A 23,950-nucleotide genomic window follows, 5' to 3' on the forward strand; every position below is an offset into this window, starting at 1 on the left:
TTGAGGAAAAAATAAATCAGAGATTGTGTATGTACATCCTTATCTATGTAAATAAGTGAGCTATGGCTTGTATTGAGCTTTAAATAGTGTTTATTCAGCATAACAACCATAAAATAAAAAAACATTTCTTAACAGTGCAAAGTTCAGGTGATTCTATATGTCTTGGAATTTTGTTTTGTTTTTAGTTTGAAGACAGAATACAATCACAGTTGTTATGCAATAAAACCTTTATGCGCAGCCTAGGCAGTGTCCTATAGCTTTACTAGGAAGACTTTTTATTTTCTGACAGTTTGATTTGGAAGAAGTTTTATTCATCTACATCAGTAAATAATTTGTCAACACAACCTTGACTTTTCAAAGTAGAACAGAACCACGTATGTAAAACATCTGAGATAAGTGTATCAGTAATTAGCCTGAATCACCGGTCCCCATCATGGTTTTGCCACCGTCAATGTCCTCTGTGTACATTCTATTCTTTTCTTCATAACGTTCAGTACTGTAGTAGATTAAGCACCGTGGAAATGGCATTGACTGTTTTTGACCGCCAGGGAAATGCTCGCTTCGTCGTGCTCCCCTAAAAAAAGCAGCTAGGCGCTGGGAACAAATCGGACTCAGTGCATTTTCTCAGTGGAAAGAAAGGAGAACTAAAAGGCCAGGCTATCTCATCCGACATTCGCTACTTTGAGTTTTTTAAGGTCTTCTCTTTGTTTACTTTTAAAACGAGGGAAAAAAACTTCTCGGTATTGGCGTGAGAAATATTTGAACGTCACAAGAGAAAGCAAAAAACGTATTAGTGGCATTGTAGCTGTGAATTTCACGTTTCCTCTTCCCGTAAATAACAACCCCTTTCAATTCTTGAGTTGGGTTTACGCTCCAGCTTTTCAGCCCGGTATCACTTCGGCCACAAGATGGCACTGACCTGCAAACAAAGGAAGAGACAGTGGCACTGACTTTTTAAAAGCCTTGAAAAATTGCCTAGCCTTCCCGGAGTCAAGGACTGTATGGGGATGAGGGTGTACTTTCCTCTGCCCCGTGCGTATATGTCTAAGAATATGTGGATATGTTTAGTTGCTTTTCTTTCCAGAATTCCTAGGCAACGCACTCCCGAGGTGTATATCCAAGGTGAGGTGTTTGTGGGGGAGCTTCAGGCGCTACTCGCGAGGCGCCCTCACGTGATCCCGGGATGAGGTGGAGTTAGGCTTTCAGGGGGCGTCTCTTCCTATCTTCATCAATCTTTAGGATTTGAGCAGGAGAAATAACAGCAGATCTTTTCTCCCTCATCTCCTTCCTTCCATTGCCACCCCTCTAGCTTTAATAAATAGAGGCGAAAAAGACGAATCCGACAGAGGGTAAGTTTCAAGTTTATACCTTTTAAGGGACTTTTGAGAAATCTCTTATTGATGGGGTGAAGGATGAGAGAGGAAGAAAAAGCATGCGAGTACTCGGAATTGGCTCTGGGGAACCGAGGTGGGGTGTGGAGTCAGCCTTTCAGTTTGGTTCCCCGAGCGCGCAGGTCGCAGGATGCTCCAAACGATCTGACAACTCCAGGACTCCTGTCTGAGGGTGTGGGGCTAATGTTGGGAACCGGGAGTTCGCGGCATCAGCACACCCTTCTCTCGGAGGATTTCTGGACGAGATCAGAGTTCTCTCTTCGGGATCTCGAAGGCCGGTAGGGGTAGGAAGGTACCCTTAGTTGGTCTTCCCCTCATCTCGCTTATCTTTCGCATTTTTCTGGAGCTGGCTGGAGCCTCTGCCGGGGGCGGCTGCACTGCAGTTTTCGCGGAGGAACTAGCCGTGGGATGGTCTGGGAAGGGTGGGCTTGGAGGGTCGTCCGCCTTCGTCCCCCTCCTGCGGCACGTGTCCGGCGGGGAGCGGGCGGAGGCGCTGGCTCACCCCCGGGGCCGCGGACCCCAGCAGGCGTGGCCCCTCGGGACCCTTGTGGGTTCCCCGCGACCGGGTTGGAATCGAGCCCTGCTCCCCACCCCGCCCCCCCGTGCTGGGCCCTCCCAGTCTGTCGCTGCGCCCTGGTAGACACCCTGAGCCCTGTCCTCCTATTTCTGAGTTTTAATCATCGAAGTCTTTAGCTCCTTTTAGAACAGAGATGATGGAGCCCGGCTGGGTTGGGAGTTTGGTGACACACTGGAGGAGGAGGTAGCTGAAGAGTGTTCCGTTGGTCCCCAGGTAGACTGGAAGGGGCGAATGTTTTAAGGATTGATGTTGGGCCGAGGAGAGAGAATTGACTCAGTTTGGGCTCTGCTTGTTTTGGGTTGGTTTGGATGTTTTCTGTTTCGCTAGTCTCTCATCATCTCGGGTAGAGACGTTCCCGGATAGATGGGTGGGGAATGTGTGTGTGGGGGGAGAGGGGGTTGGGAATGGGGAAAATCTGGGGCAGTTTACCTAGTTACACAATATGAAAAAGGTGGGTGCGTAAGCATGCCCCTTTAACACATCCCGTTTCGTTCTTTGGTAATTCCTGGAGCACAGGAAAAACCTAGGAGAGGGAAGAGAGAAGGCATGAGTTTTGACATTCCATTTTTTTCCCTCATTGGTCTCAAATTTGTCTACGAGAAAGCATAACTTGCTAGGTGGCACACACAGGCAGCCGAAGTGCAGAATATGCCTGGCTCTGCCTGGACAGAAACAGAGAAAGAGCAGCCGTCAGTCCAAGCCTCGAGGCTGCTTCCCTGGCGAAGCAAGAGAGAGCAGAAAGGTCTCCGGCCCAGTTCCCCACCCACGACGAAAGACTGAGTGCTTTTCGGTGGGTGGCTCCTGCTTTATTAGTCCTTCCTTATTGTTTTAAGGCAGCTGTCTGTTGAACAAGCCCTCCTCGGACAGGAAGGAGCAGAGAATTATGTAACTCATGTAGATAAACTAGCAGTAACTTTGGGAGGCTGCGTGTAACAAGGCTGACATTTCTTTTCCAAAACAAGTGAGGTGAACAGCCAGTTCTGAGTAACTGAAAAAATTTATCTGCAGCAGGTTATGACCAGAAAGCTGTATTTTCAGGTCGCAACAGCACTAAGAACAGCAAGCAGTGACAGGCCAACATTCTAACTGGAAAGGAGAAGAAAATGTGCCTTTGGCCGGGGGCTAATTTGCCAACTGGCGATGTATGTAGTGTCTCTGTTTTGTTTCTAAATGCATAGGACAGCTATATAAATGAGATTTAACAACGTTTAATTTTTGCAGTGTTTTGTAGTTGCATACCTTGTTTTAAAAATATATATTGGAATAGTAAATAGATTATTTTCTTCTGCAAAGATAATGTATGTAAATTCTTTCTCTCTTAATATTGTTATTTTCTGACAGTTCTTTCTTGAAATTATACTGAGGTAGGTTGAAAATACACATTGTATCCAATGTAGAACTGTTTCACCCAGCTGGAATGATACGTGCCATAGCAGGAGGCTTGCAAACACTTAAAAAAATAAAGTTTGCATTTTCTGTAGAGCTAAGTTCACTTCTACTTAGTAGAAAACTGCAATTTCTCACAAGGTGTGTTTATCAAATATAATTTCAAAGATATCAGAGTAGAGTTTCAGTATATTACCTAACTCATCTGCGAGAAAGCTGTCTTTGTAGCCCATACATTGTAATAATTTAATAAATGTTTGCATTAATTGCCATATGTATGGAATTTTGCCAAAGTAAGTCCGTGGGTATAAAATTTCTACTTTTCTTCCTTTCCACTGCAAACACCTGGGTCTGTGCCTCCATTATCTCTCACCTAGATTATTGCACTAGCCTCTTAAGGAATCTCCTTCTCTTTCCTGTCTTAAGTTTGTTGAAAACAGCAGCTAGAGTAATCATTTTCAAACAAGTCTATAACTTCATGCCCTTACCACATACTCTCCAGTGACTCCTCATCTCTCTGAGTTAAAAGTCAGACTGTCCCATGGAATAAGGCCCTACGCAGTCTGTTCTTCCTCTGTTTACCCTTTCCATTTAATTTCCTACTAGTCTTTCCTTTATTTATTCCACTTCTCCTTGCTGTTTAGCACACCAAGTACACTCCAGCCTTAAAGAGTTTATATTTGTTCTTTCCACACGAGATGCCATCCCTGAGATATCTGCATGGCTTCCCCACTCACCACTCTCAGGTCTTACCATGCCATCTTCTCAGGCAGTCAGAGGCCTTCCCTACCACCCAGTAATAAATTGCAACTCCCAATAATCCCAGTTCTCCTTTCTTGCTTTATTATTTTCCATAGCGCTTATTATCACCTGGCATACTATCTCTTTTACTAATTTATTTTTTCTTGTCTTTCTCTGCCCACAAGACAAAACTCAACAAAAAGGTTACTGCTGTCTCCTTTAAAACCGTGGCTGACAGAAAATAAGGGTTCAATAAATATTTATTGAATGATGACTTTTCTTTTAGAAACAATTCCTTTTTTTTTTTTTTTGGCACAAAGTGGAACATTTTCCCCTATATACCTGACCTAATTAAATGACTATTGTAGTTAAACATCTATTTTGCATGTAAAAGGACTATGATGGAATTGAAATATTGATGTTAAGATGAACTCACCCAAGAACCTACTATTCCAACTGTGCATCTACTATGTCAGTCAACACATTTTTATTCTAAATCTAATATTTGCCAGGTACTATGAAGTATACACACTACTTACCTTAAAGAGGTTATATTATAATTGAGAGGAGCCAGTCAGGGATTCGAGGGACTAAATAGTGCTTTGAAAATGGGTGGAATTTGTAATGATGATGAGACAGAACACTCAGCAAGAGGAATGGCAGGGGCGAAGATGCAAATGTTAAAACAGGTCAGGCCCATTTGCTGACTGAATGAAGAGACTGGCCTGCCTGGAACAGAGCATTCACAATGAGATTATTAGAGCAAGGAGTGAAAGACAGAAGGAAGGCATAATGTAGAGGTCTTCAAGTGGCAGGCTGAGGAATGTACTCAATAGTTCAGACCACATGTGTCTCATATGGGGATACTTATTCATCTGATGGTACTTATTCATCTGATGGTACGTGGTGACAGGGATCCATGAGAAGTCATAGGATAAAGAGGATGCACTTTACTATCATGCTAGTTTTACTTTAAATAATAAGGAAAAACTCACAATTAACTGATAAGTAATGTTGAATATCTTGATAGCAACCTGAACGTGAAGTATGATGCAAAGTTTTCTTGAATTAAGTGAGAAATTTCCAAAGAATTTTAAATTATGACTTGCTTCTTCAAGGTTTATTCTCAGACACTAAGAGACACAGATCATTCTCTCTGCCTTTGGTCTTCTTGAGAGGAAAAGTGTGATTACCACCTAAGTTTAGGACTCATTACAGTTCGTTGCTCGGAGGAGGGGAGAACCATATTTCAAACAATGTTCATACTTGAAATCATTCCACTACTGCTCCTAATCTTAATACTTTCATTCTCACAATGTTACCAACCTTTCTTTTTATTCATTAGTTTTATAAAGCCAAGTTGTGGTTTTATAATAAAAAACACTCCATATTCTAGAAAGCAAAAACACTCAAGGAAAGGTTCATTGGGGCACCACTTAAAAGGCAAATGCACTTTTTGTTCATTAAATTTCTTATCTCTTTTTCAGTGGAAGAAAATCTGCATGATTTTCCTTATTGTTCTCCCATAAGGAAGAAATAAATGCAATTCTCTCTCTTAACACAGACACAATGGCCTGTTAATTAACATAAGAAATCCCATCTCATATATTTACTTAGTAATGTCTGGGAAATCAGAGATCTTTTAAAAAGGAGCTTTTAATCTCTACAAGGTTATTGTCATTTGTCTTGTTGGTAAGAAAAGATTATTTATACCACAAAATGCTGTGAAAAATTAAAATTACGACTAAAACTTAGAGCCCTGCATTGTATCTGTATACAGTCTAGTGGGGAGGAAAGATACGTACGTGAATAAAACCTTAGAAATCCTTTGAAAGCTTCTGGCATATTAGTAACGTCATAGAATCTTAAAGTTAGAAAAGAGCTTCAGTGTTATCCAATTGAACCTCCTACACAATACAAGAACTCCTTGAAAGTCTTTCAACTAGTAGTTATAACCTTTTGTGTATGGAGCACTTGATAATTTTGCAGGCAGTTCATTCCATTTGATTAAACTTTTGTTCCTCATAATGATGTGAAATTTGTTTTGTTTTGTTTTACTTAATATAATAGACTTCCCTTGGTCCTACTTCAAACTTGTGTAGTTAGACATAATATTCTAAGCCCAGTTCCCTAGGCCACAGGCTACCCGTTCAAATATGAGAAGACGTCTATAGCGTTCCTAGTACGTCTTTTCTGGATTAAACATCTTCTGTTCCTTCAATAGTACTTCATATGACAAAGTTTTTCAATGTTTCACTATATTGATCATCTCTTTTTGAATATACTTGTGCTAAATAATGTCTACCTTAAAGAGCAGTTCAGAGTATGCTGGAACTATTACCACAACTTGACCTCTACAGGAATTCTTTCATTTCTATAGTAAGAGGAAGAAATAGGTAATTTTTTTTGTTTTGCTTTGCTTGTTTCATATATTTTTCTTATGTTTTAAGCTGTCCATTGTTTTTTTTGCTATACATTCATATTCTTACAATGTTTAGGAAATGTGTTGATAGACTTGAACATGTTGAGCATGAAATTTACACACACCTTAATAATTTACAGGCCACTCTGTTTTCCCAAAACTCCCATAAGCAAGCCCAATTAAAAATATTACAAGATTTTTTTTCAAAATGTTTGCACTGTTTCTGCTATTTTAAAAAGATGTTGATACAGATTATATTTTGCTTATTTATTTCAGGGTCTTCGCTTTAAATAGTTCTATGAGTCAGAATTCATTTTGACTGCCCTCAATAAAATTAGTAATGCAGTTGGTCATTTTCTCTTTACAGATTTTTCAATTCAAGGGAATGAAGAATTCAGAATAACTTTGCTACATGGATTCCAATATGGGGAATAAGAACAAGCTGAATATTTGACCTGCTTTGAAGAAACATACTGTCGATTTGTCTAAAGTAATCTATAACAACCAAACCAATCAAAATGAATGCAACATTATTTTCCCAGGTTGAAAATCATTCAATATACTATAATTTTTCAGAGAAGAATTCCCAGTTTTTGGCTTTTGAAAATGATGATTGTCATCTGCCCTTGGCCATGATATTTACATTAGCTCTTGCTTATGGAGCTGTGATAATCCTTGGGGTCTCTGGAAACCTGGCTTTGATCATAATCATCTTGAAACAAAAGGAGATGAGAAATGTTACCAACATCCTGATTGTGAACCTTTCCTTCTCAGACCTGCTTGTTGCCATCATGTGTCTCCCCTTCACATTCGTCTACACATTAATGGACCACTGGGTTTTTGGTGAGACAATGTGCAAGTTGAATCCTTTTGTGCAATGTGTTTCAATCACCGTATCCATTTTCTCTCTGGTCCTTATTGCTGTGGAACGGCATCAGCTGATAATCAACCCACGAGGGTGGAGGCCAAATAATAGACATGCTTACGTAGGTATTGTTGTCATTTGGGTCCTTGCTGTGGCTTCTTCTCTACCGTTCCTGATCTATCAAGTACTGACTGATGAGCCGTTCCAAAATCTAACGCTTGATGCATACAAGGACAAATACGTGTGCTTTGATAAATTTCCATCGGACTCTCATAGATTGTCTTACACCACTCTCCTCTTGGTGCTGCAGTATTTTGGCCCACTCTGTTTTATATTTATTTGCTACTTCAAGGTAAGAAAGCTTTTTCTATTCTACCATTTCCATTTTTACCTTCTTTCCACAGAATTCCTCATTAAATGAGTTGTTCTATTTGAACTCATATTTTTTTTTCCTCTGTAGATATATATACGCTTAAAAAGAAGAAACAACATGATGGACAAGATGAGAGACAGTAAGTACAGGTCCAGTGAAACCAAAAGAATCAACATCATGCTGCTCTCCATTGTGGTAGCATTTGCAGTCTGCTGGCTGCCTCTCACCATCTTCAACACTGTGTTTGATTGGAATCATCAGATCATTGCTACCTGCAACCATAATCTGTTATTCCTGCTCTGCCACCTCACAGCAATGATATCCACCTGTGTCAACCCTATATTTTATGGATTCCTGAACAAAAATTTTCAGAGAGACTTGCAATTCTTCTTTAACTTTTGTGATTTCCGGTCTCGGGATGATGACTATGAGACGATAGCCATGTCTACCATGCACACAGATGTTTCTAAGACTTCTTTAAAGCAAGCAAGCCCAGTCGCATTTGAAAAAATCAACAACGATGATAATGAAAAAATCTGAATCTGCAGTAGCATATGGTCACTGATGACATCTGTTTAGAAACAAGCACAACCTGCAACATGCTTTCATGACCTGTTCTCCCAAGGAATGGGGTTGAAATCATTGAAGAGGGACCAAGATTTTCTTGTCTTGCTTTTTATTGCTTTTGTTATAGCTGTCACAATTACATTTGGAACAAAATGTATGGGCTTTGAAATCTTCTGGTAATAGTTTTGGCCAGACAGCCTCGAAGTGCTCTTTGTAAACTTATGCATATAATATAAAGACTTTTATATTGTATTTATTGGAATGAAATTTCTTTAAAGTATTACTATTAACTGACTTTAGAAGCACTACATCCGTTACTCTCATTAGATTGGGCCATCCTGATTAGATTAGATTGCCAATAGATGGGGCGATCCTGGTGTAATGATAGGCATCATTTCAATCTGTTACAGAGGTGACAGCAGGCAAAGGCAGCATTCAGGATGTGGAGCTAAAAGAGGGTCTATGTCTTGTATGCCTACAGTCTGAAGTCATTCAGACGTGATTTGTACTTTTTTTTTAAATTTTAAGACAGGATTTAATTTGCTCCTAATTGATTATCACTTAAAATAAAAATGCATTAAAAAATACTTCTCAGCTGTGAATAACACAGGGAATTGGGCCACCCACAAGAATTAAGTGGCAAAGCAGTTTCCTAACTTCAAAATTATTTTGGTACCTGACAACCAAAGGATTTCAGAGTAATTAGCTTAATAAATAAATTATTATTGCTGCAAATAGTTGAATTATAGTCCTTTGAATTGATAGTCAAGAGGTTTTCCATTTTTCACGGACTGTTCAGTGTTTGTCAAGCTTTGTGGTGTAAAATACATGTAATTCAAAAGGCATTTCCAGCTTGCAATATATAAAAACACAGAGTGTATTTTCCATACATCAGTGCCTATATAGTAACTTTTTTTAACTTTCAGTGTTGGTCTTTCAAAGAAGGACACCAAGGTACAATGCTAAAAGAATGTTCACCCTGGCTAGCAGGGATAAATACCTGAAAACCGAGAACACTTCATATAGCCCATGTTAACTTGTATAAACTGTGTGCCTTGTGGAGTCTTGTAAGTAATGCACTCTATAGAGCACTGAGTAGTTGTGTCACGTTAATATATTTAATTTCATGTATCCTGTAATCACGATTGAGCCTCAGAATCATTTGGAGAAAAGATATCTTAAAGAACAAGACATATCTTTGATGTATTATACAGTCAAAGTATTAAATGTTTGATTTTAGAAGAGCAGACATTTTCTTTATTAAAATTGTTTTTGCTTTTTCTGAGGAGTCTCTTTCGTGTCTCTCTTCAGCTTCATGTTTTTATTTTGTCCCATGTCTTCCCTCCCATGATGTTCCCACAGAATCCTATGTCTACTTGCTAATGAAACATTTTCTACTCTGTGGTACAACCATGGATGGCCCAGTCTCCCTCCTTTGTTCTATAAGCTTCTTGAAGGCAGGGACTGTTTTACATGATTCTGTGTCCCCAGTGCAGTTGCACAGTGCCAGGTACTTAGAAGCTTTTCAAAAAATATTTCTAAAACAAATCAATGAATAAATAATGACCAAATTTCCTTTCTTCTCATTTATGATCATATTGACTTCACATCCTGAAATTTTCTTGGGCTCCTCCTCCTAAGTTCATCTTTACCAAAGAGGTGTTTTCTCTTTTATTATGTTTTTTTTCCCTTCTCAGCTAAGCAAAAATGACATTGTAGATTTTAGAAACTTGCATGATTAGTTTTGTAAGTCAAACAAATACCAATTTTTTTACATTGAATATAGTATGAATTCAAATTAGAGGTTAAGAATGACTTTTTGTTAACCGAACAAAGAAAAAACATTCTAAAACCAACTTTTAATATATATTGGAAAATATCATCATCTGTCCTTACCAAAACCTGGAATTTTAAACTACCTGATGTTTTTCTAAAAAGCTTTGGGGCACTACTGGGAAATTTAGTCTTTCTCTACTTAGGTGCTATGGAAACAAATTGCCACTTGAGAACAGCTTTAATACGTAGGTGCTTTTTGTCAGTGCATTTGCTGAGGTGGCCATTTCTAGGATTCTCATTCAGCTGTGTAGGCTGCTGATTCTTTAGCTTTAAATAAATAATGAACTGAATATCAAATTCTTCTCTTTTATCCAAAGACGTTGATGAACTAGTAAAGTCTAGGGTCAACAACAGATCCATTCTGATTAAAGAAGAAAAACATTTATGTTAAATGCAAACTTTGGAAGTACTACGTTTTCTTAAACCCAAGAACAAAAATCAATTAATTGGTTTAGTACAAGAGCATAATTATAATGTAGCTTATGTAATTTAGAATAAAATGATAATAGCTAGAATTTTTAAACACTTAGCATGTGCCAAGTACTATTTCAAGTACTTAAGTATCTGTGAGGATGTGTGACTAATATCACCAGTTCACATAAGAGGAAATTGAAGCTCGAGTTGAAAAATTTGAGCCCCAGACTGAGTAACAGGTGAAGCAGGAATCAAACCAAGGTCTGTCCAGTGCTATTAAATTAATCAATGAGCTGAACCTGTGATAGAGTTTTAGAAAATAATTTGTGTTTCTCTCTTTACAAGTTCCATTATTAGGGCATAACAGTACCATTCACCTTCTTCCTGATTTTAGCTGCAGTTAAGAATGCAGAGAAGTGGAATATTTGGGGGGGAAAAAAATGGCCATTGTGATTATGTAATGTATCCATAGTTACCTTCTGAATCAGAGAATTCTACTTAAAAATAGAATTTGATTATTCACATTAGCTTTATTTCTTTGTTGTTAACTGGATATTCTCATCCCCCTTTCTATTACACAAATTTCCAAGGAAATGTAAATCCATATTATACTACAATTTCAAAATTTGACAGCCAAATAAATGTATATTTTGACAATGAAAGTATTTCTCCACACAGACAGTAAAAGTGGTGGAAAGAGATAAGTTTAAGCTGGATTTTCAGGGATGACTCTTTCCTTGTTTCCTCAATGCAATTCAGTGAGTTTATGGCACTGCTAGGTCTTTTGTCACAGCCAGGATTGCTTTCCTCAACAATCAAAGATTCTGCTAGAAAATGTAGTTTCTCAGTGGGACGTGGATTCTTTCACAGTCTCTACATTTTATCTACTTATTCCTGTGGTCCATCAAACAACATGTTGGACTTAAGAGTCTGAGCTGGTGAGAGTGACAGCATAGATTTCTAGGGCAAATTAATAAGATTTTCCAAATTTCCTTCATTTAATGATTCCTTTGTTAATATGTGTGTGTGTGTGTAAGTGTGTGTATGCATGCCACACATTGTATGGGTATGAATATATGTATCTTTAAGACTTGTATGATTCTACAGTGGGTTTATTTTCGCTGCAATTTATTTATTGATTTCTTATGAAAGCTATCACCTATCTAACACTTACCACAAACTACCTATAAAGTAGTACTGTTGCTTTCCTCATTTCACAAACAAGGAAACTGAAGCATAGAGAGGTTATGTAACTTGTCCAATGTCATGCAGCTAGTAAATGACATAACCAGGATTCAAATCCAGGCAATTTGGTTCCTGAGTCTTAATGTGATGATAAGTCTGTAACATACACTGAAAACCTTCCTCATGTGCTGGACTTTGCCTGAATTCCCCCAACCTCTGTCTCTCCTGTCTTCCTGTTATTGGGTCTACTCACGATCTCTATCTGCAGACCAGGCCTGCCCCAGCCCTATACAACCTCAGAAAGATGAAACATAGATATTTTTCACAGCCATCCTCTGAGATCTAACACAAATCCCTAATCAAGGTGATTTAGGTGCAGTTGCAGAATTGAGACACAGATCTGTTTACCCCAAGGATTATCAATGCAAATCAATTTTCCATTTCTCCAAATCTATATCTCCTCGGCTCTCCTGGCTTATACAATCCCTAGTCTTTGTAGTCTCCCAGCCAATACATGAGTCATCTTCTAGGATCATTTTCCCTGTAAGTTTGAAATCTGGGTTTGAAATATGACTAGTTTTTATCAGTCTTCCTCTTTGGAGCCTGAAGCATTACCTTATGGTCTTATAATCTAGCCCACAGGCTGGGGAACTGCCATCTGAATAAAGTCTTAGAACAAGGACTGGTTGACTTCTACATGTTGAATCCTGCCTAGGAGAGAACACAGAGGGCTATCAGTTAAAATTAGTGATTAAAGGTAAACAGGTGGGCTGTGTTTTTAGACATATTTTAAACAACAACTATATTTTATTACAGGGCTACCTTTGTCAAAAATATCCTTGCCTAAGATTCTGTTTGCTTTCACATCAGGAATGAAAATTGTGAGGGTCATTTGGATTTCTGGCCAATCTTTTCCTTTACTGTTTTATTGAGATATAATTGACATACCATAAAATTCAATTTTTAAAAGTGTTTTTCAGTGGTTTTTAGTATATTCACAGAGTTGTACCATCATCATCACTATCTAATTCCAGAGCATTTTCATCACTTGAAAAAGAAACCCCAACTTCCAGTTTCCAGTCTGGGAAGTAAGGAGCTTGGAAGATGTCACTCCATCCTAACAAGTGAAAAGCTGAAAAATCAATAACTCTTCTTAGATCCATCAGAGAAGTGAGGTCACAGGGAAGACTGATGCCCCCCAAATTGGAGAGACAGATAGGCAGATACAGAGAATCACAACTTACTAGAGCAGAGACAGCTAAGCAGAAACCTCCATGGGAACTAGTTCAGGGGTAGAAAAACCCTTACTGGAATTGATGAATTGACGGAGACTTAGACTAGACTAGTCTAAGAGTTAAAAAATTCAAAGGCATCCAGTATTGGGGGGCCCCCACACTTTTGGGTATTTTACCTCTAGGAGCTTGATCAAGTTTTCACAGTGGCTATCAGAGAAAAATCCCCTCGTGCTTCCAGCAGCAGGAGGGGAAAAAGAACCACTTTGAAATATGCCAGAGCATTCAGTTCTTCGTAACAAGTCCTGCCCTCAAGAGAAACTGTTTTATCAGGGCCTAACCTGCTAGGGTTTTATCAAAGCCTAATTGACCTGGGAGAATGGAAATACCCAACTCTAGCCACCTCTAGGCTTCCATATGGGAGAAGGGAAATACTCAAATCCAGCCCACTCTAGCCATCCTATCCTACCTAAGGCGAGTGCGAGGAGAACAAATTGAGAAGCATTTGTGAAGTTTACAGTTGAGAAGCTCACTAAAAGCCTGAGACCTAATCTTAGGATTACAGAATGCATCCTCTTCCTCCCAAACTTTACCATTACATCACTAAAGACCTATTTACACATTTTTTTTTTTCACCCAGTACATCAGGTCCAGCTATTAAAAAAAATTCCAAAGCATACTAGGTGAAAAACACAGTTTGAAGAGACAGAGCAAGCAACAGAACCAGATTCAGATATGGCAGAGATGTTGGAATTATCAGACAAGGAATTGAAAATAACTATGAAAATATGCTAAGGACTCTAATGGATAAAGTAGACAGCATGCATTCATAGATGAGCAATGCAAGCAGAGAGATGGAAATTATAAGAAAGAATTAGCACATTGCCAGAGATCACAAACACTGTAACAGAAATGAAGAATGCCTTTGATGGGCTCATTAGTAGCCTGAACACAACTTAGGAAAGAATGTCTGAGCTTGAGAATACATCAACAGAAACATCCAAAACTGAAAATCAAAGAGAAAAAAGACTGGGCGGGGGGGAAGACCCGGAACGGAATGTTCAAGAACTGTAGAACAACTCTAAAAGGTGTAACTTATGTGTGATGGGAATACCAGAAGGAGAATAAAGAAAGAAAGGAACAGACGAAATATTTGAAACAATAATGAGGGAGAATTTTCCCAAATTAATGTCAGACTCCAAACCACAGATCCAGGAAGCACAGAGAACACCAAGGAAGATAAATGCAAAAAAGAAAAAAAATCCAAAAAACTCACATAAAAAAACCTACACCTAGGCATATCATGGTCAAACTTCAAAAAATCAAAAATGAAGAAAAAGTCTGAAAGACACTAGAGGGAAAAAACAACATACTTATAGAGGAGCTCAGATAAGAATTACATCAGTCTTTACATCAGAAATATTTAAAGTATTGAGAGGAAAAAAAACATAGAATTATGTACACTGTGACATTATCCTTCAAAAGCAAAGGAGAAATAAAGACTTTCTCAGACAAACATTGAGAGAATTTGTTGCTAGTTTACCTGCCTTCCAAGAAATATTAAAAGAAGTTCTTTAGAGAGAAGAAAAATGATATAGGTCAGGAACTCAGACCTATATAGAGAAAGGAAGAGCATCAAAGAAGGCATAAGTGAAGACAAAATAAAAGCTTTTATTCTTCATACTTTAATTGATCTAACAGATGACAGTTTGTTCAAAATAATAATAGGAACAATAATTAGAACAAATATATATATAAACATACATAATTGAGTACATTGTTGCTATTATTAGTTTACTTACATAATTTAATATATGGATACATATGCATATACATATATATGCTTATGTATAAACAAAGTGAATGACAGCAATGGTACAAGGGACAGGAGGGAAGAATTAGGATTATTTTGTTATTATAAGGTGCTTGCACTACCTATGAAGTGATATAGTGTTATTTGAGTGTGGACTTGGATTAATTGTAAATGTATTATACAAATTCTAGGGTAACCACTAAAAAAAGTTAAAAAAAGAAAGTATAACTGATATGGTAAGAAAGGTGAGAAAATGTAATTATATTAAATGTTCTATTAAAACCACAAATGGCAGTGAAAGAGTGGAAGACTAAAATAGAAACAAAGAACAAGGGCAATAAATAGAAAACAGTAAAAATTATGGTGGATATTAATTCAGTATCAGTAATCACTTTAAATTTCAACAGTCTAAATACACCAATTAAAACACACAGATCATCAGAGTGGCTAAAAGAAAAAAGACCCAACTATATGTTGTCTATGAGAAACCAATTTTAAATAGAAAGATACATATAGATTAAAAGTAAACGGATGGTAACAAAAAACCTGACTCAAAAATAGACAAAGGACTAGAATGGACACTTCTCCAAAGCAGATATATAAATTTCCAATAAACACATGAAGAGATATTTAACATTATTAATAGGGAAATGCAAATCAAAAGTACAATAAGGTACCACTTCATACCGTTAGGATGGCTACTACAAAAAAAATAACAAGTGTTGGTGAGAATGTGAAGAAATTGGAACTCTCATGCACTGTTGGTAGGAGTGTAAAATGGTACAGCTGAGGTGGAAAATAATATGGTGGTTCCTAAAAAAATTAAAAATAGAATTACCATATGATCCAGCATTCGACTTGTGGGTATATACTGAAAGGAATTGAAAGCAGGGTCTGAGAGAAATATTTGTACACTCATGTTCATAGCAGCAATATTCACAATAGCCAAAACATGGAAGCAACCCAAGCGTCCATTGACGGATGAATAGATAAGAAAAATGTGGTATGTATATATAGTGGAATATTATTCAGCCTTAAAAAGGAAGAAATTATGACATATGCTACAACATGGGTGAATCTTGAGGACATTATGCTAAGTGAAATAAGCCAGTCATAAAAACACAAATACTGTATGATTCCACTTATATGAAGTACTTAGAGTAGTCAAAATCATAGAGACAAAAGTAGAATGGTGGTTGTCCAAGGCTGGGGGAGGGGGAAATTGCAAGTTATTGTTTAATGGGTATAGAGTTTCAGTTTTGCAAGATGAAACGAGTTCTGGAGATAGATGGTGGTGATGCTTGCACAACAATATAAATGTACTTAATGCCATGAACTGTACACTTAAAAATGGTTAAGATAGTAAATTTTATGTTATGTGTATTTCACCACAATAAAAAACAATGGAAAAAAATTAAGAGAGAGAGAAATGTGTGTACCATATACCATGCTAACACTAATCAAAAGAAAGCAGGGGTAACTATATTAATTTCAGACAGAGCAGTTATCTGAATGTTACCCAGATAAAGAGAGGCACTACGTAATAATAAAGAGGTCAATTCTTCAAGAAAACATAACAATCCTTAAAGTGTATGCACCTAACAAAATATATGAGGTAAAAAATTATGGAACTACAAGGAAAAATAAATGAATCCATTGTTTTAGTTGGATACTTCAAGACTCCTCTATCTGAATGAACAGATACAGTAGGCAAAAAATCAGTAAGGACATGGTTGAACTCAATAGCACCATCAATTAACTGGATATAATTGACATCTATTGGCTACTTTATCCAACAACAACAGAGTACACATTCTTCTCAAGCTCACATGAAACATTCACCAATATAATCCACATTCTAGGCAATAAAACACACCTTAACAAATTTAAAACAACAGGAATCATATGATGTCTGCTCTGAGACCACAATAGAATTAAACTAGAAGTGGATAACTGGATAAAGATAGCTGGAAAATCTCAAAATACTTGGAGATTAAACACCATGGTTCCAAGTAACACACAAGTCAAAGAAGAAATCTCAAAAGAAATAAAAAATATTTTGAACTAAGTGACAATGAAAATACAACTTATCAAAATTTGTGGGATGCAGTAAAAGCAGTGCTTATAGGGAAATTTATGGCATTGAATGTATATATTAGAAAAGAAGAAAGATCTAAAATCAATAATCTAAGCTTCCACCCTAGGACTAGAAAAGAAGAGCAAATGAAATGCAAAGTAAGCAGAAGAAAAGAAATAATAAAAATTAGAGCAGAAATCAATAAAATTGAAAATAGAAAATCAATAGAGAAAATGAATAAAACCAAAAATTCATTCTTTGAAAAGATCAATAAAATCAACAAACCTCTAGACAGGCTAACTAACAAAAAAAGAGAGAGGACACATATTACTAATGTTAAAAATGAAAGAGGGTCAATCACTACAGAGCCTATGAACTTTAAAAGGATAATAAAGGTATACTATGCACAGCTCTATCCCACAAATTTGATAAGCTAGATGAAATGGACCAATTCCTTGAAAGACAAAATCTTCCAAAACTCACACAAGAAGAAATAGACAATATGCCTAAGCCTATATCTATTAAAGAAATTGAAACAACAATTAATAGTCTTCCAAACTGAATAAATAATTAATAACCTTCCAAAAACAGCCCAGATAGGTTCACTGGTCAATTCTGCCAAACATTAAAAAAAAATTATACTAAATCTCTACAATGTCCTTCAGAAGATGGAAGCAGAGGTAATACTTTCTAATTCATTCTATGAAGCTAGCATTACCTTAATATAAAAATGAGACAAAGTCATTGCAAGAAAAAAAACTACAGGTGAATATCTTTCATGAACACAGATGCAAAAATCCTCAACAAAATATTAGTAAACTGAATCCAACAATATATAAAAAAAGTAATACACCAGGACCAAGTGGGATTTATTCCAGGTATAGAAGGCTTGTTCAACATTCGTAAATCATTTAATGTAATCCATCACATCAACTGTCTAAAAAAGAAAAATATCATATCAATAGATGTAAAAAAAGGCATTTGACAAAATCCAACACTCATTCATGATAAAAAATCTCAGCAAACTAGGAATAGAGGGGATTTCCTCAATTTAATAAAGACTATCTATGTAAAACCTACAACTAAAATCATACTTGATGGTGAGAAATTCGAAGCTTTCCCATCAGGTCAGGAACAAGGCAAGGATGACCCCTCTCACCACTCCTTTTTAACATCATAATGGATATCCTAGAAAATGCAATAAGACAAGAAAAGGAAATATAAGGTATACTGGTTGGGAAAGAAGAAATAAAACTGTTTTTGTTTGTAGATGATATTATTGTCTATGTAGAAATATAAAAATCAACAAAACAACTACTGAATCTAATAAGCTGTTACAATAAGGTTGCAGGATACAAAGTAAAAAAGTCAACTGCTTTCCTATATACCAGCAATTAACAAGTAGAATTTGAAGTTAAAAACACAATACCATTTACATGAGCACCCCCCAAAATGAAATATTTAAGTATAAATCTAAGAAAATATGTAGAATATCTATATGAGGAAAACTACAAGACTTTGATCAAAGAAATCAAAGAAGAACTAAACAAATGGATAAATATTCCATGTTTATGAATAGTACTCAATAGGAGTACTCAATATTGTCAAGATGTCAGTTTTTTCCACCTTTGTGTATAGATTCAACATAGTGCCAATCAGAATTCCAGCAAGTTATTTTGTGAACCTCAACAAACTGATTACCTAAAGTTTATGAGGAGACAGAAAAGATCCAAAATAGCTAGCATAATATTAAAGGAGAATAACAAAGTCAGAGGACTGACACCACCCTACTTGAAGACTTAATATAGAGCTGCAGTAATTAAGATGGTGTGCTATTGGTGAAAAAGTAGAGAAATCAGTGGAACAGAACAGAGAGTCAAGAAACAGACTCACGTAAATATCGTCAATTGATACTTGACAAAGCACCAAAGCCAATACATTGAAGAAAAGATAGTCTTTTCAACAAATGGTGCTGGAACAACTGGACATCCACATTCAAAAAATGTATCTAGACACAAATCTTACATCTTTCACAAAATTAACTCAAAATGGATTATATACCTAAGTGTAAAACACAAAACTAGAAAAGACCTAGAAGATAACATAGGAAAAAATCTAGGTGCCCTGTGATATGGTGATGACCTTTGAGATACAGTACCAAAACCACAATCCTTGAAACAAATAATGGATCAGCTGAACTTCATTAAAAATTAAAAGCTTCTCTGAAAGACAATGCCAAGAAAATGAGAACATAAGCCACAGATGGGGAGAAAACATTTGCAAAATACGTATCTGATAAAGGACTGTTATCCAAAATATACAAAGAACTCTTAAAACTCAACAATAAGTAAGTGAACAACCTGATTAAAAAATGGACCAAAGACGTAAACAGACATCTAACCAAAAAAACTGTACAAGATGACAAATAAGCATATGAAAAGATGCTCAGCATCATATATCATTAGGCAATGGCAAATTACAACAGTAAAGATACCACCACAGACCTTTTGGAGTGACCAAATTCCAAAAGACTAACACCACAAAAATGCTGGTGAGGATGTGGAACCACAGGGACTCGCATTCATTGGTAGTGGGAATGGAAAAGTGTACAGCCACTTTGGAAGACATTTTGATAGTTTCTTACATAACTAAATATACTCTTATCATATGATCCAGCAATCACACTCCTTGGTATTTACCCAAAAGAAGTGAAAACTTATGTCCACACAAAAATCTGCACATGAATGTTTATAGCAGCTTTATTCATAATTGCCAAAACTTGGAAGGAAACAAGATGTCCTTTGGGAGGTGAATGGATAAATAAACTGTGGTACATCCAGACAGTGGGATATTATTTATCACTAGAAAGAAATGAGCGATCAAGCCATGAGAAAACATGGAGGAAGCTTAAATGGTAAGTGAACAAAGCATCTGAGATGGTTGCCTACTGTATGATTCCAACTAAATGACATTCTGGAAAAGGCAAAACTTCAGAGACAGTAAAGATGAGTGGTTGCCAGGGATTAGGAAGGGGGGAGGGATGGATAGGCAGAGCACAGACGATTTTTTAGAGCAATGAAATTACTCTGTGAATTACTATGTAGTGAATTACTATATTGATGGATTTATGTCATTATACATTCGTCCAAATTCATAGATAGTGCAACACCAAGAGTGAACCCTAAGGTAAACTGTGGGCTTTGGATGATAATGATACGTCAATGCAGACTCTTTGATTGCAACAAATGTACCACTCTGGCGTGAGATTTTGATAGTGAGGAAGGCTGTGCATATGTGGGGCAAGGGATATATGGGTAATCTCTATACCTTTCACTCAATTTTGCTGTGAATGAAAAACTGGTCTAAAAATTAAAATCTTTTTTAAAAAAGAAAAATGAAACTCTATACCCATTAGCAGTCACTTCTCATTCCTTTATCCTCCCTCCCCCTGGCAACCGCTAGTCCATTTTCTGTCTCTATGAATTTGCCAATTCTGGGCACATCATTAAATGGAATCATACAATATGTCATCTTTGTGAGTTGATTCTGACTTAGCATAATGTTTTCAAGGTTCATCCATGTTGTAATATCTATCAATACTATGTATTATTTTACTATAAATAGAATTTCAGTAAATGGATACACCATATTTTGTTTATCCATTCACATGTTGATGGATATTTGGATTGTCTCCACTTTTTTGGTCATTATGAATAATGCTGCTTGGACATTCATGTATAAATTTTTGTGTGGACATATGTTTCCATTTCTCTTGGATATATACCTAGAGTGAAATTGCTGAATTATCTATCAACTCTATGTTTAGCTTTCTGAGGAACTGCCAAACTGTCTTCCAAAGCAATTGCACATTCTACATTCCTACCAGCAATGTATGAGGTTTCCAGTTTCTCGCCACTCTTGTCTGTCATGTTGATTATGCTCATCCTAGAGTTTGTAAAGTGGTATTTCATTGTGATTTTGATTTGCATCTCCCTAATGACTAATATTGTTGAGTATTTATTCATGTGCTTAACGGGCCTTTATATATCTTCTTTGAAGAGCTGTCTATTCAAGTCCATTGCCCACTTTTAATTGAGTTATTTCTCTCTTTATTTTTGAGTTGTAAGAGTTCTTTATATATTGTGGATTTTAGTTCCTCATCAGATATATGCTTTGCAAATATTTTCTCTCATTCTGTGAGTTGTCTTTCTTAATTTAATTTTAAAATGTAAGTTCCTAGCAAAAAATAACAAGTGTTGGAGAGGATGTGGAGAAAAGGGAACCATCATGCACTGCTGGGTGGGAGTGCAAACTGGTGCAGCCACTATGGAAAACAGTATGGAGATTTCTCAAAAAATTAAAAGTAGAAATACCATATGATTCAGCTATTCCACTGTTTGGTATTCATCTTAAGAACATGAAATCAACAATTCAAAAAGATACATGCACCCCATGTTCATTGCAGCATTATTCACAATAGCTAAGACTTGGAAGCAACCCAAATACCCATCAACAGATGAATGGATAAAGAAGATGTGGTATATATGTATAATGGAATACTACTCAGCCATAAAAAAGACAAAATTGTGCCATTTGTGACAACATGGATGGACCTTGAGGGTATTATGTGAAGGGAAATAGACAAAGACAAATACCATATGATTTCACTCATATGTGGAAGATAAACAAACACAGAGATAAGGAGAACAGATTAATGGTTACCAGATGGGAAGGAGGTGGGGAGAGGGTGAAAGGGATAAAGGGGCACATATGTATGGTGATAGGTAAAAACTGCACTGTTGGTGGTGAATGCAATGCAGTCTATACAGAAACTGAAATGTAATCATGTACGTGTGACATTTACACAATGCTATAAGCCAATATGACCTCAATAAAACAATTAAAAAAAAAAAAAAGTAAGTTCCTAGGGGGAAAACTGACATAAGAGGCATTTGAATGATCACCAAAATCTAGTTTAATTTTCACAAGGATTTCTAAAGGAGACAAAAAGGTACAGAAGGCCAGAAGAGAGATAATATTTGAGCCTCTCCTATGTGCCATAAATTCAATATATGTTATCTCATCTGATCTTTACAAAATATGTGCAAAGTAGCCTCTTTATCCTCATTTCACAGATAAGGAAACTGAGGCTCAGACAAATTAAACAGCATTCAAACTCACTTGAGTCCATAAAGGGCAAAGAAGAGATTTAATTGCATGTCTGACTCTAAGACTTGTGCCAGTTCTAGTCTATCTGATTACCTCTCTCATTTTGTAAACATTCCTAAACTTGGTCAGAACAAAATTATTCAGATGATTACTGTTTGCCTTTAATGAGAAAATTCTGTGCAATGTTTCCACTTCTTCCTGCTGCATTTATGCTCATATGCCTTCACTGGATATGCACAAAATATCCCTTAGAGACAATGTCACACACAGATCTACAGACTTGTACTGATGTCAGGCTTTTCATTTACATCTTATACTCCTAAGGGAGATAGAAGAGGAAGATTTGTTGATTAAAATTGTGTCTTGAGAATATTGCATTAAAATATCTATCTGACTCAAGATCTTTTGCCAGATGCTTTTATTTCTACATTATTTCATGATATTACAAATGAGTAAATTGATGCCCTTAAAAGGTGACAGGATTCAAACCTAGCTCTACGTGATTGCAAAATCCATGGATTTTTCTTCTATAGCTCTACGTCAGTGAGCAATTGAATGACACCCTACAGTTTACTCATTTTGCCTATGCTCCATGCAATCCATACTACTAGTTGAAAGTGAGTAAAGGCAGTTAAGCAAAATATTGTGCTTTTTCCAAAATGAAAGAAAAAAGGTGTGATTTGTTTTTCTTGTAAACTAAATTTTACTAGTTGTTTCAGCCCCTATTCTTTCATTTTTTTTCATCTTGACCCTTAGTATTTTATGCCTTTAAAAAACAAATAATGAAATGAGTGAGCATCCATATCAAACATTTTCTCTAGTTCCATTAGTTTTGTTTTATTGCTTATTTCCTTTTGGAAGACTCTTTTGGAGATTGTTGTGTCTATCCTACACATGCATTCCCTCTAGGCAATATGGAATAGACTTTAATAATAACAGCTGCCAAATACAGAATATATATGTGTTGGGTTCTTATCATCATTTATTTCTAATTCCCTCTTCAGGTTTGTATTATTGTTCACATTAAGGCCCAGAGAAGTTCTATGACTTAGCCAAGGCCATGAGCTAGTAAGTAGTAAATTCTGACCCAGATCTGTCTGGCCCCAAAGCCCACAAACTCTTTGCTATATACAACACCCTGCACTTTATGAGCGTTGAGTTTATCCAAAGGCCTAATGGATGGCAGGGCACAACCATAGAAATAAGGCAGAGGCAAAAGTTCCAGGTCACCCTCTGCCTTTGCCTCCAAGCACTGACAACAAGCATCACCTGTTACAGACACAGTGTTTCGATAACAAGGCACTAAAATTCTATCAAAATCTTTTATAGTGGTAAATTCTTTTCTCAGCACCAAAGCACACTTAGATTTTATAGACACTTGGGGATGTACATAAGATGTAATCTTCGCTCTCAAGGGGTGATTTTAATTGGAAAGAAAAGAAGACAGTGCTTGTTATGCACCAATCTCTCTGGGCCTCGGCATCCTCATTTGGAAAATGAGGAAAATAGACTAAATAATATCAAAGATAGATATCAGCTCCAAAATTATGTGATTCCATTTAAGTAAATCTAGGAATGCATTAATAGAAAGGGGAGACCTGGCCAGGGACTGTTTGTAGATAAAATGTTCCACCTATAATAAATTCTATAAGAGGAGGTGTCCCAAAAAATAAGGAGAGACATGGTACAGCAAAACAGAGAGACACCTGTACCATATATAGGGACAGACTGGGGAAAGATGCAGAAGATAAAGCATGTGACCAAAGGCAAGCACGTTTGGCTGGAACAGAATATAAGACTGAGGCAGATTATGGGAGTGGGGGGCATGGAGGGGCCGACTAGGGGGATGCACCTAATTTTCAAAATGGACAAATTTTCTTTTTGTTTTTTTTGCTGAGGAAG

General features: G+C 36.7%; 1 protein-coding gene across 1 annotated transcript; it reads left to right on the plus strand.

Moving 5' to 3' along the window:
* Positions 1-6,890: 6,890 nt before the first annotated feature.
* On the plus strand, positions 6,891-9,604 carry NPY1R (neuropeptide Y receptor Y1). Its single transcript, XM_004442240.3, has 2 exons — positions 6,891-7,734; positions 7,843-9,604. Exons 1-2 carry the CDS (start codon positions 7,036-7,038, stop codon positions 8,293-8,295), a joined length of 1,152 nt encoding a protein of 383 aa, XP_004442297.2. The 5' UTR covers positions 6,891-7,035; the 3' UTR covers positions 8,296-9,604.
* The last annotated feature ends 14,346 nt before the right edge of the window (positions 9,605-23,950 follow it).

The sequence above is a fragment of the Ceratotherium simum genome, chromosome 12, assembly GCF_057802395.1.
Source record: "Ceratotherium simum simum isolate JZ-2026a chromosome 12, ASM5780239v1, whole genome shotgun sequence".
Classification (NCBI taxonomy): Eukaryota; Metazoa; Chordata; class Mammalia; order Perissodactyla; family Rhinocerotidae; genus Ceratotherium; species Ceratotherium simum.

What these genes read in the sequence shown, in the direction of transcription:
- NPY1R (XM_004442240.3), top strand. Translation starts at nt 7,036, where the DNA reads ATGAATGCAACATTATTTTCCCAGGTTGAAAATCATTCAATATACTAT. An exon ending in TATTTATTTGCTACTTCAAG is followed by an intron (nt 7,735 to 7,842) that starts GTAAGAAAGCTT and finishes TTTCCTCTGTAG; the next exon opens with ATATATATACGCTTAAAAAG.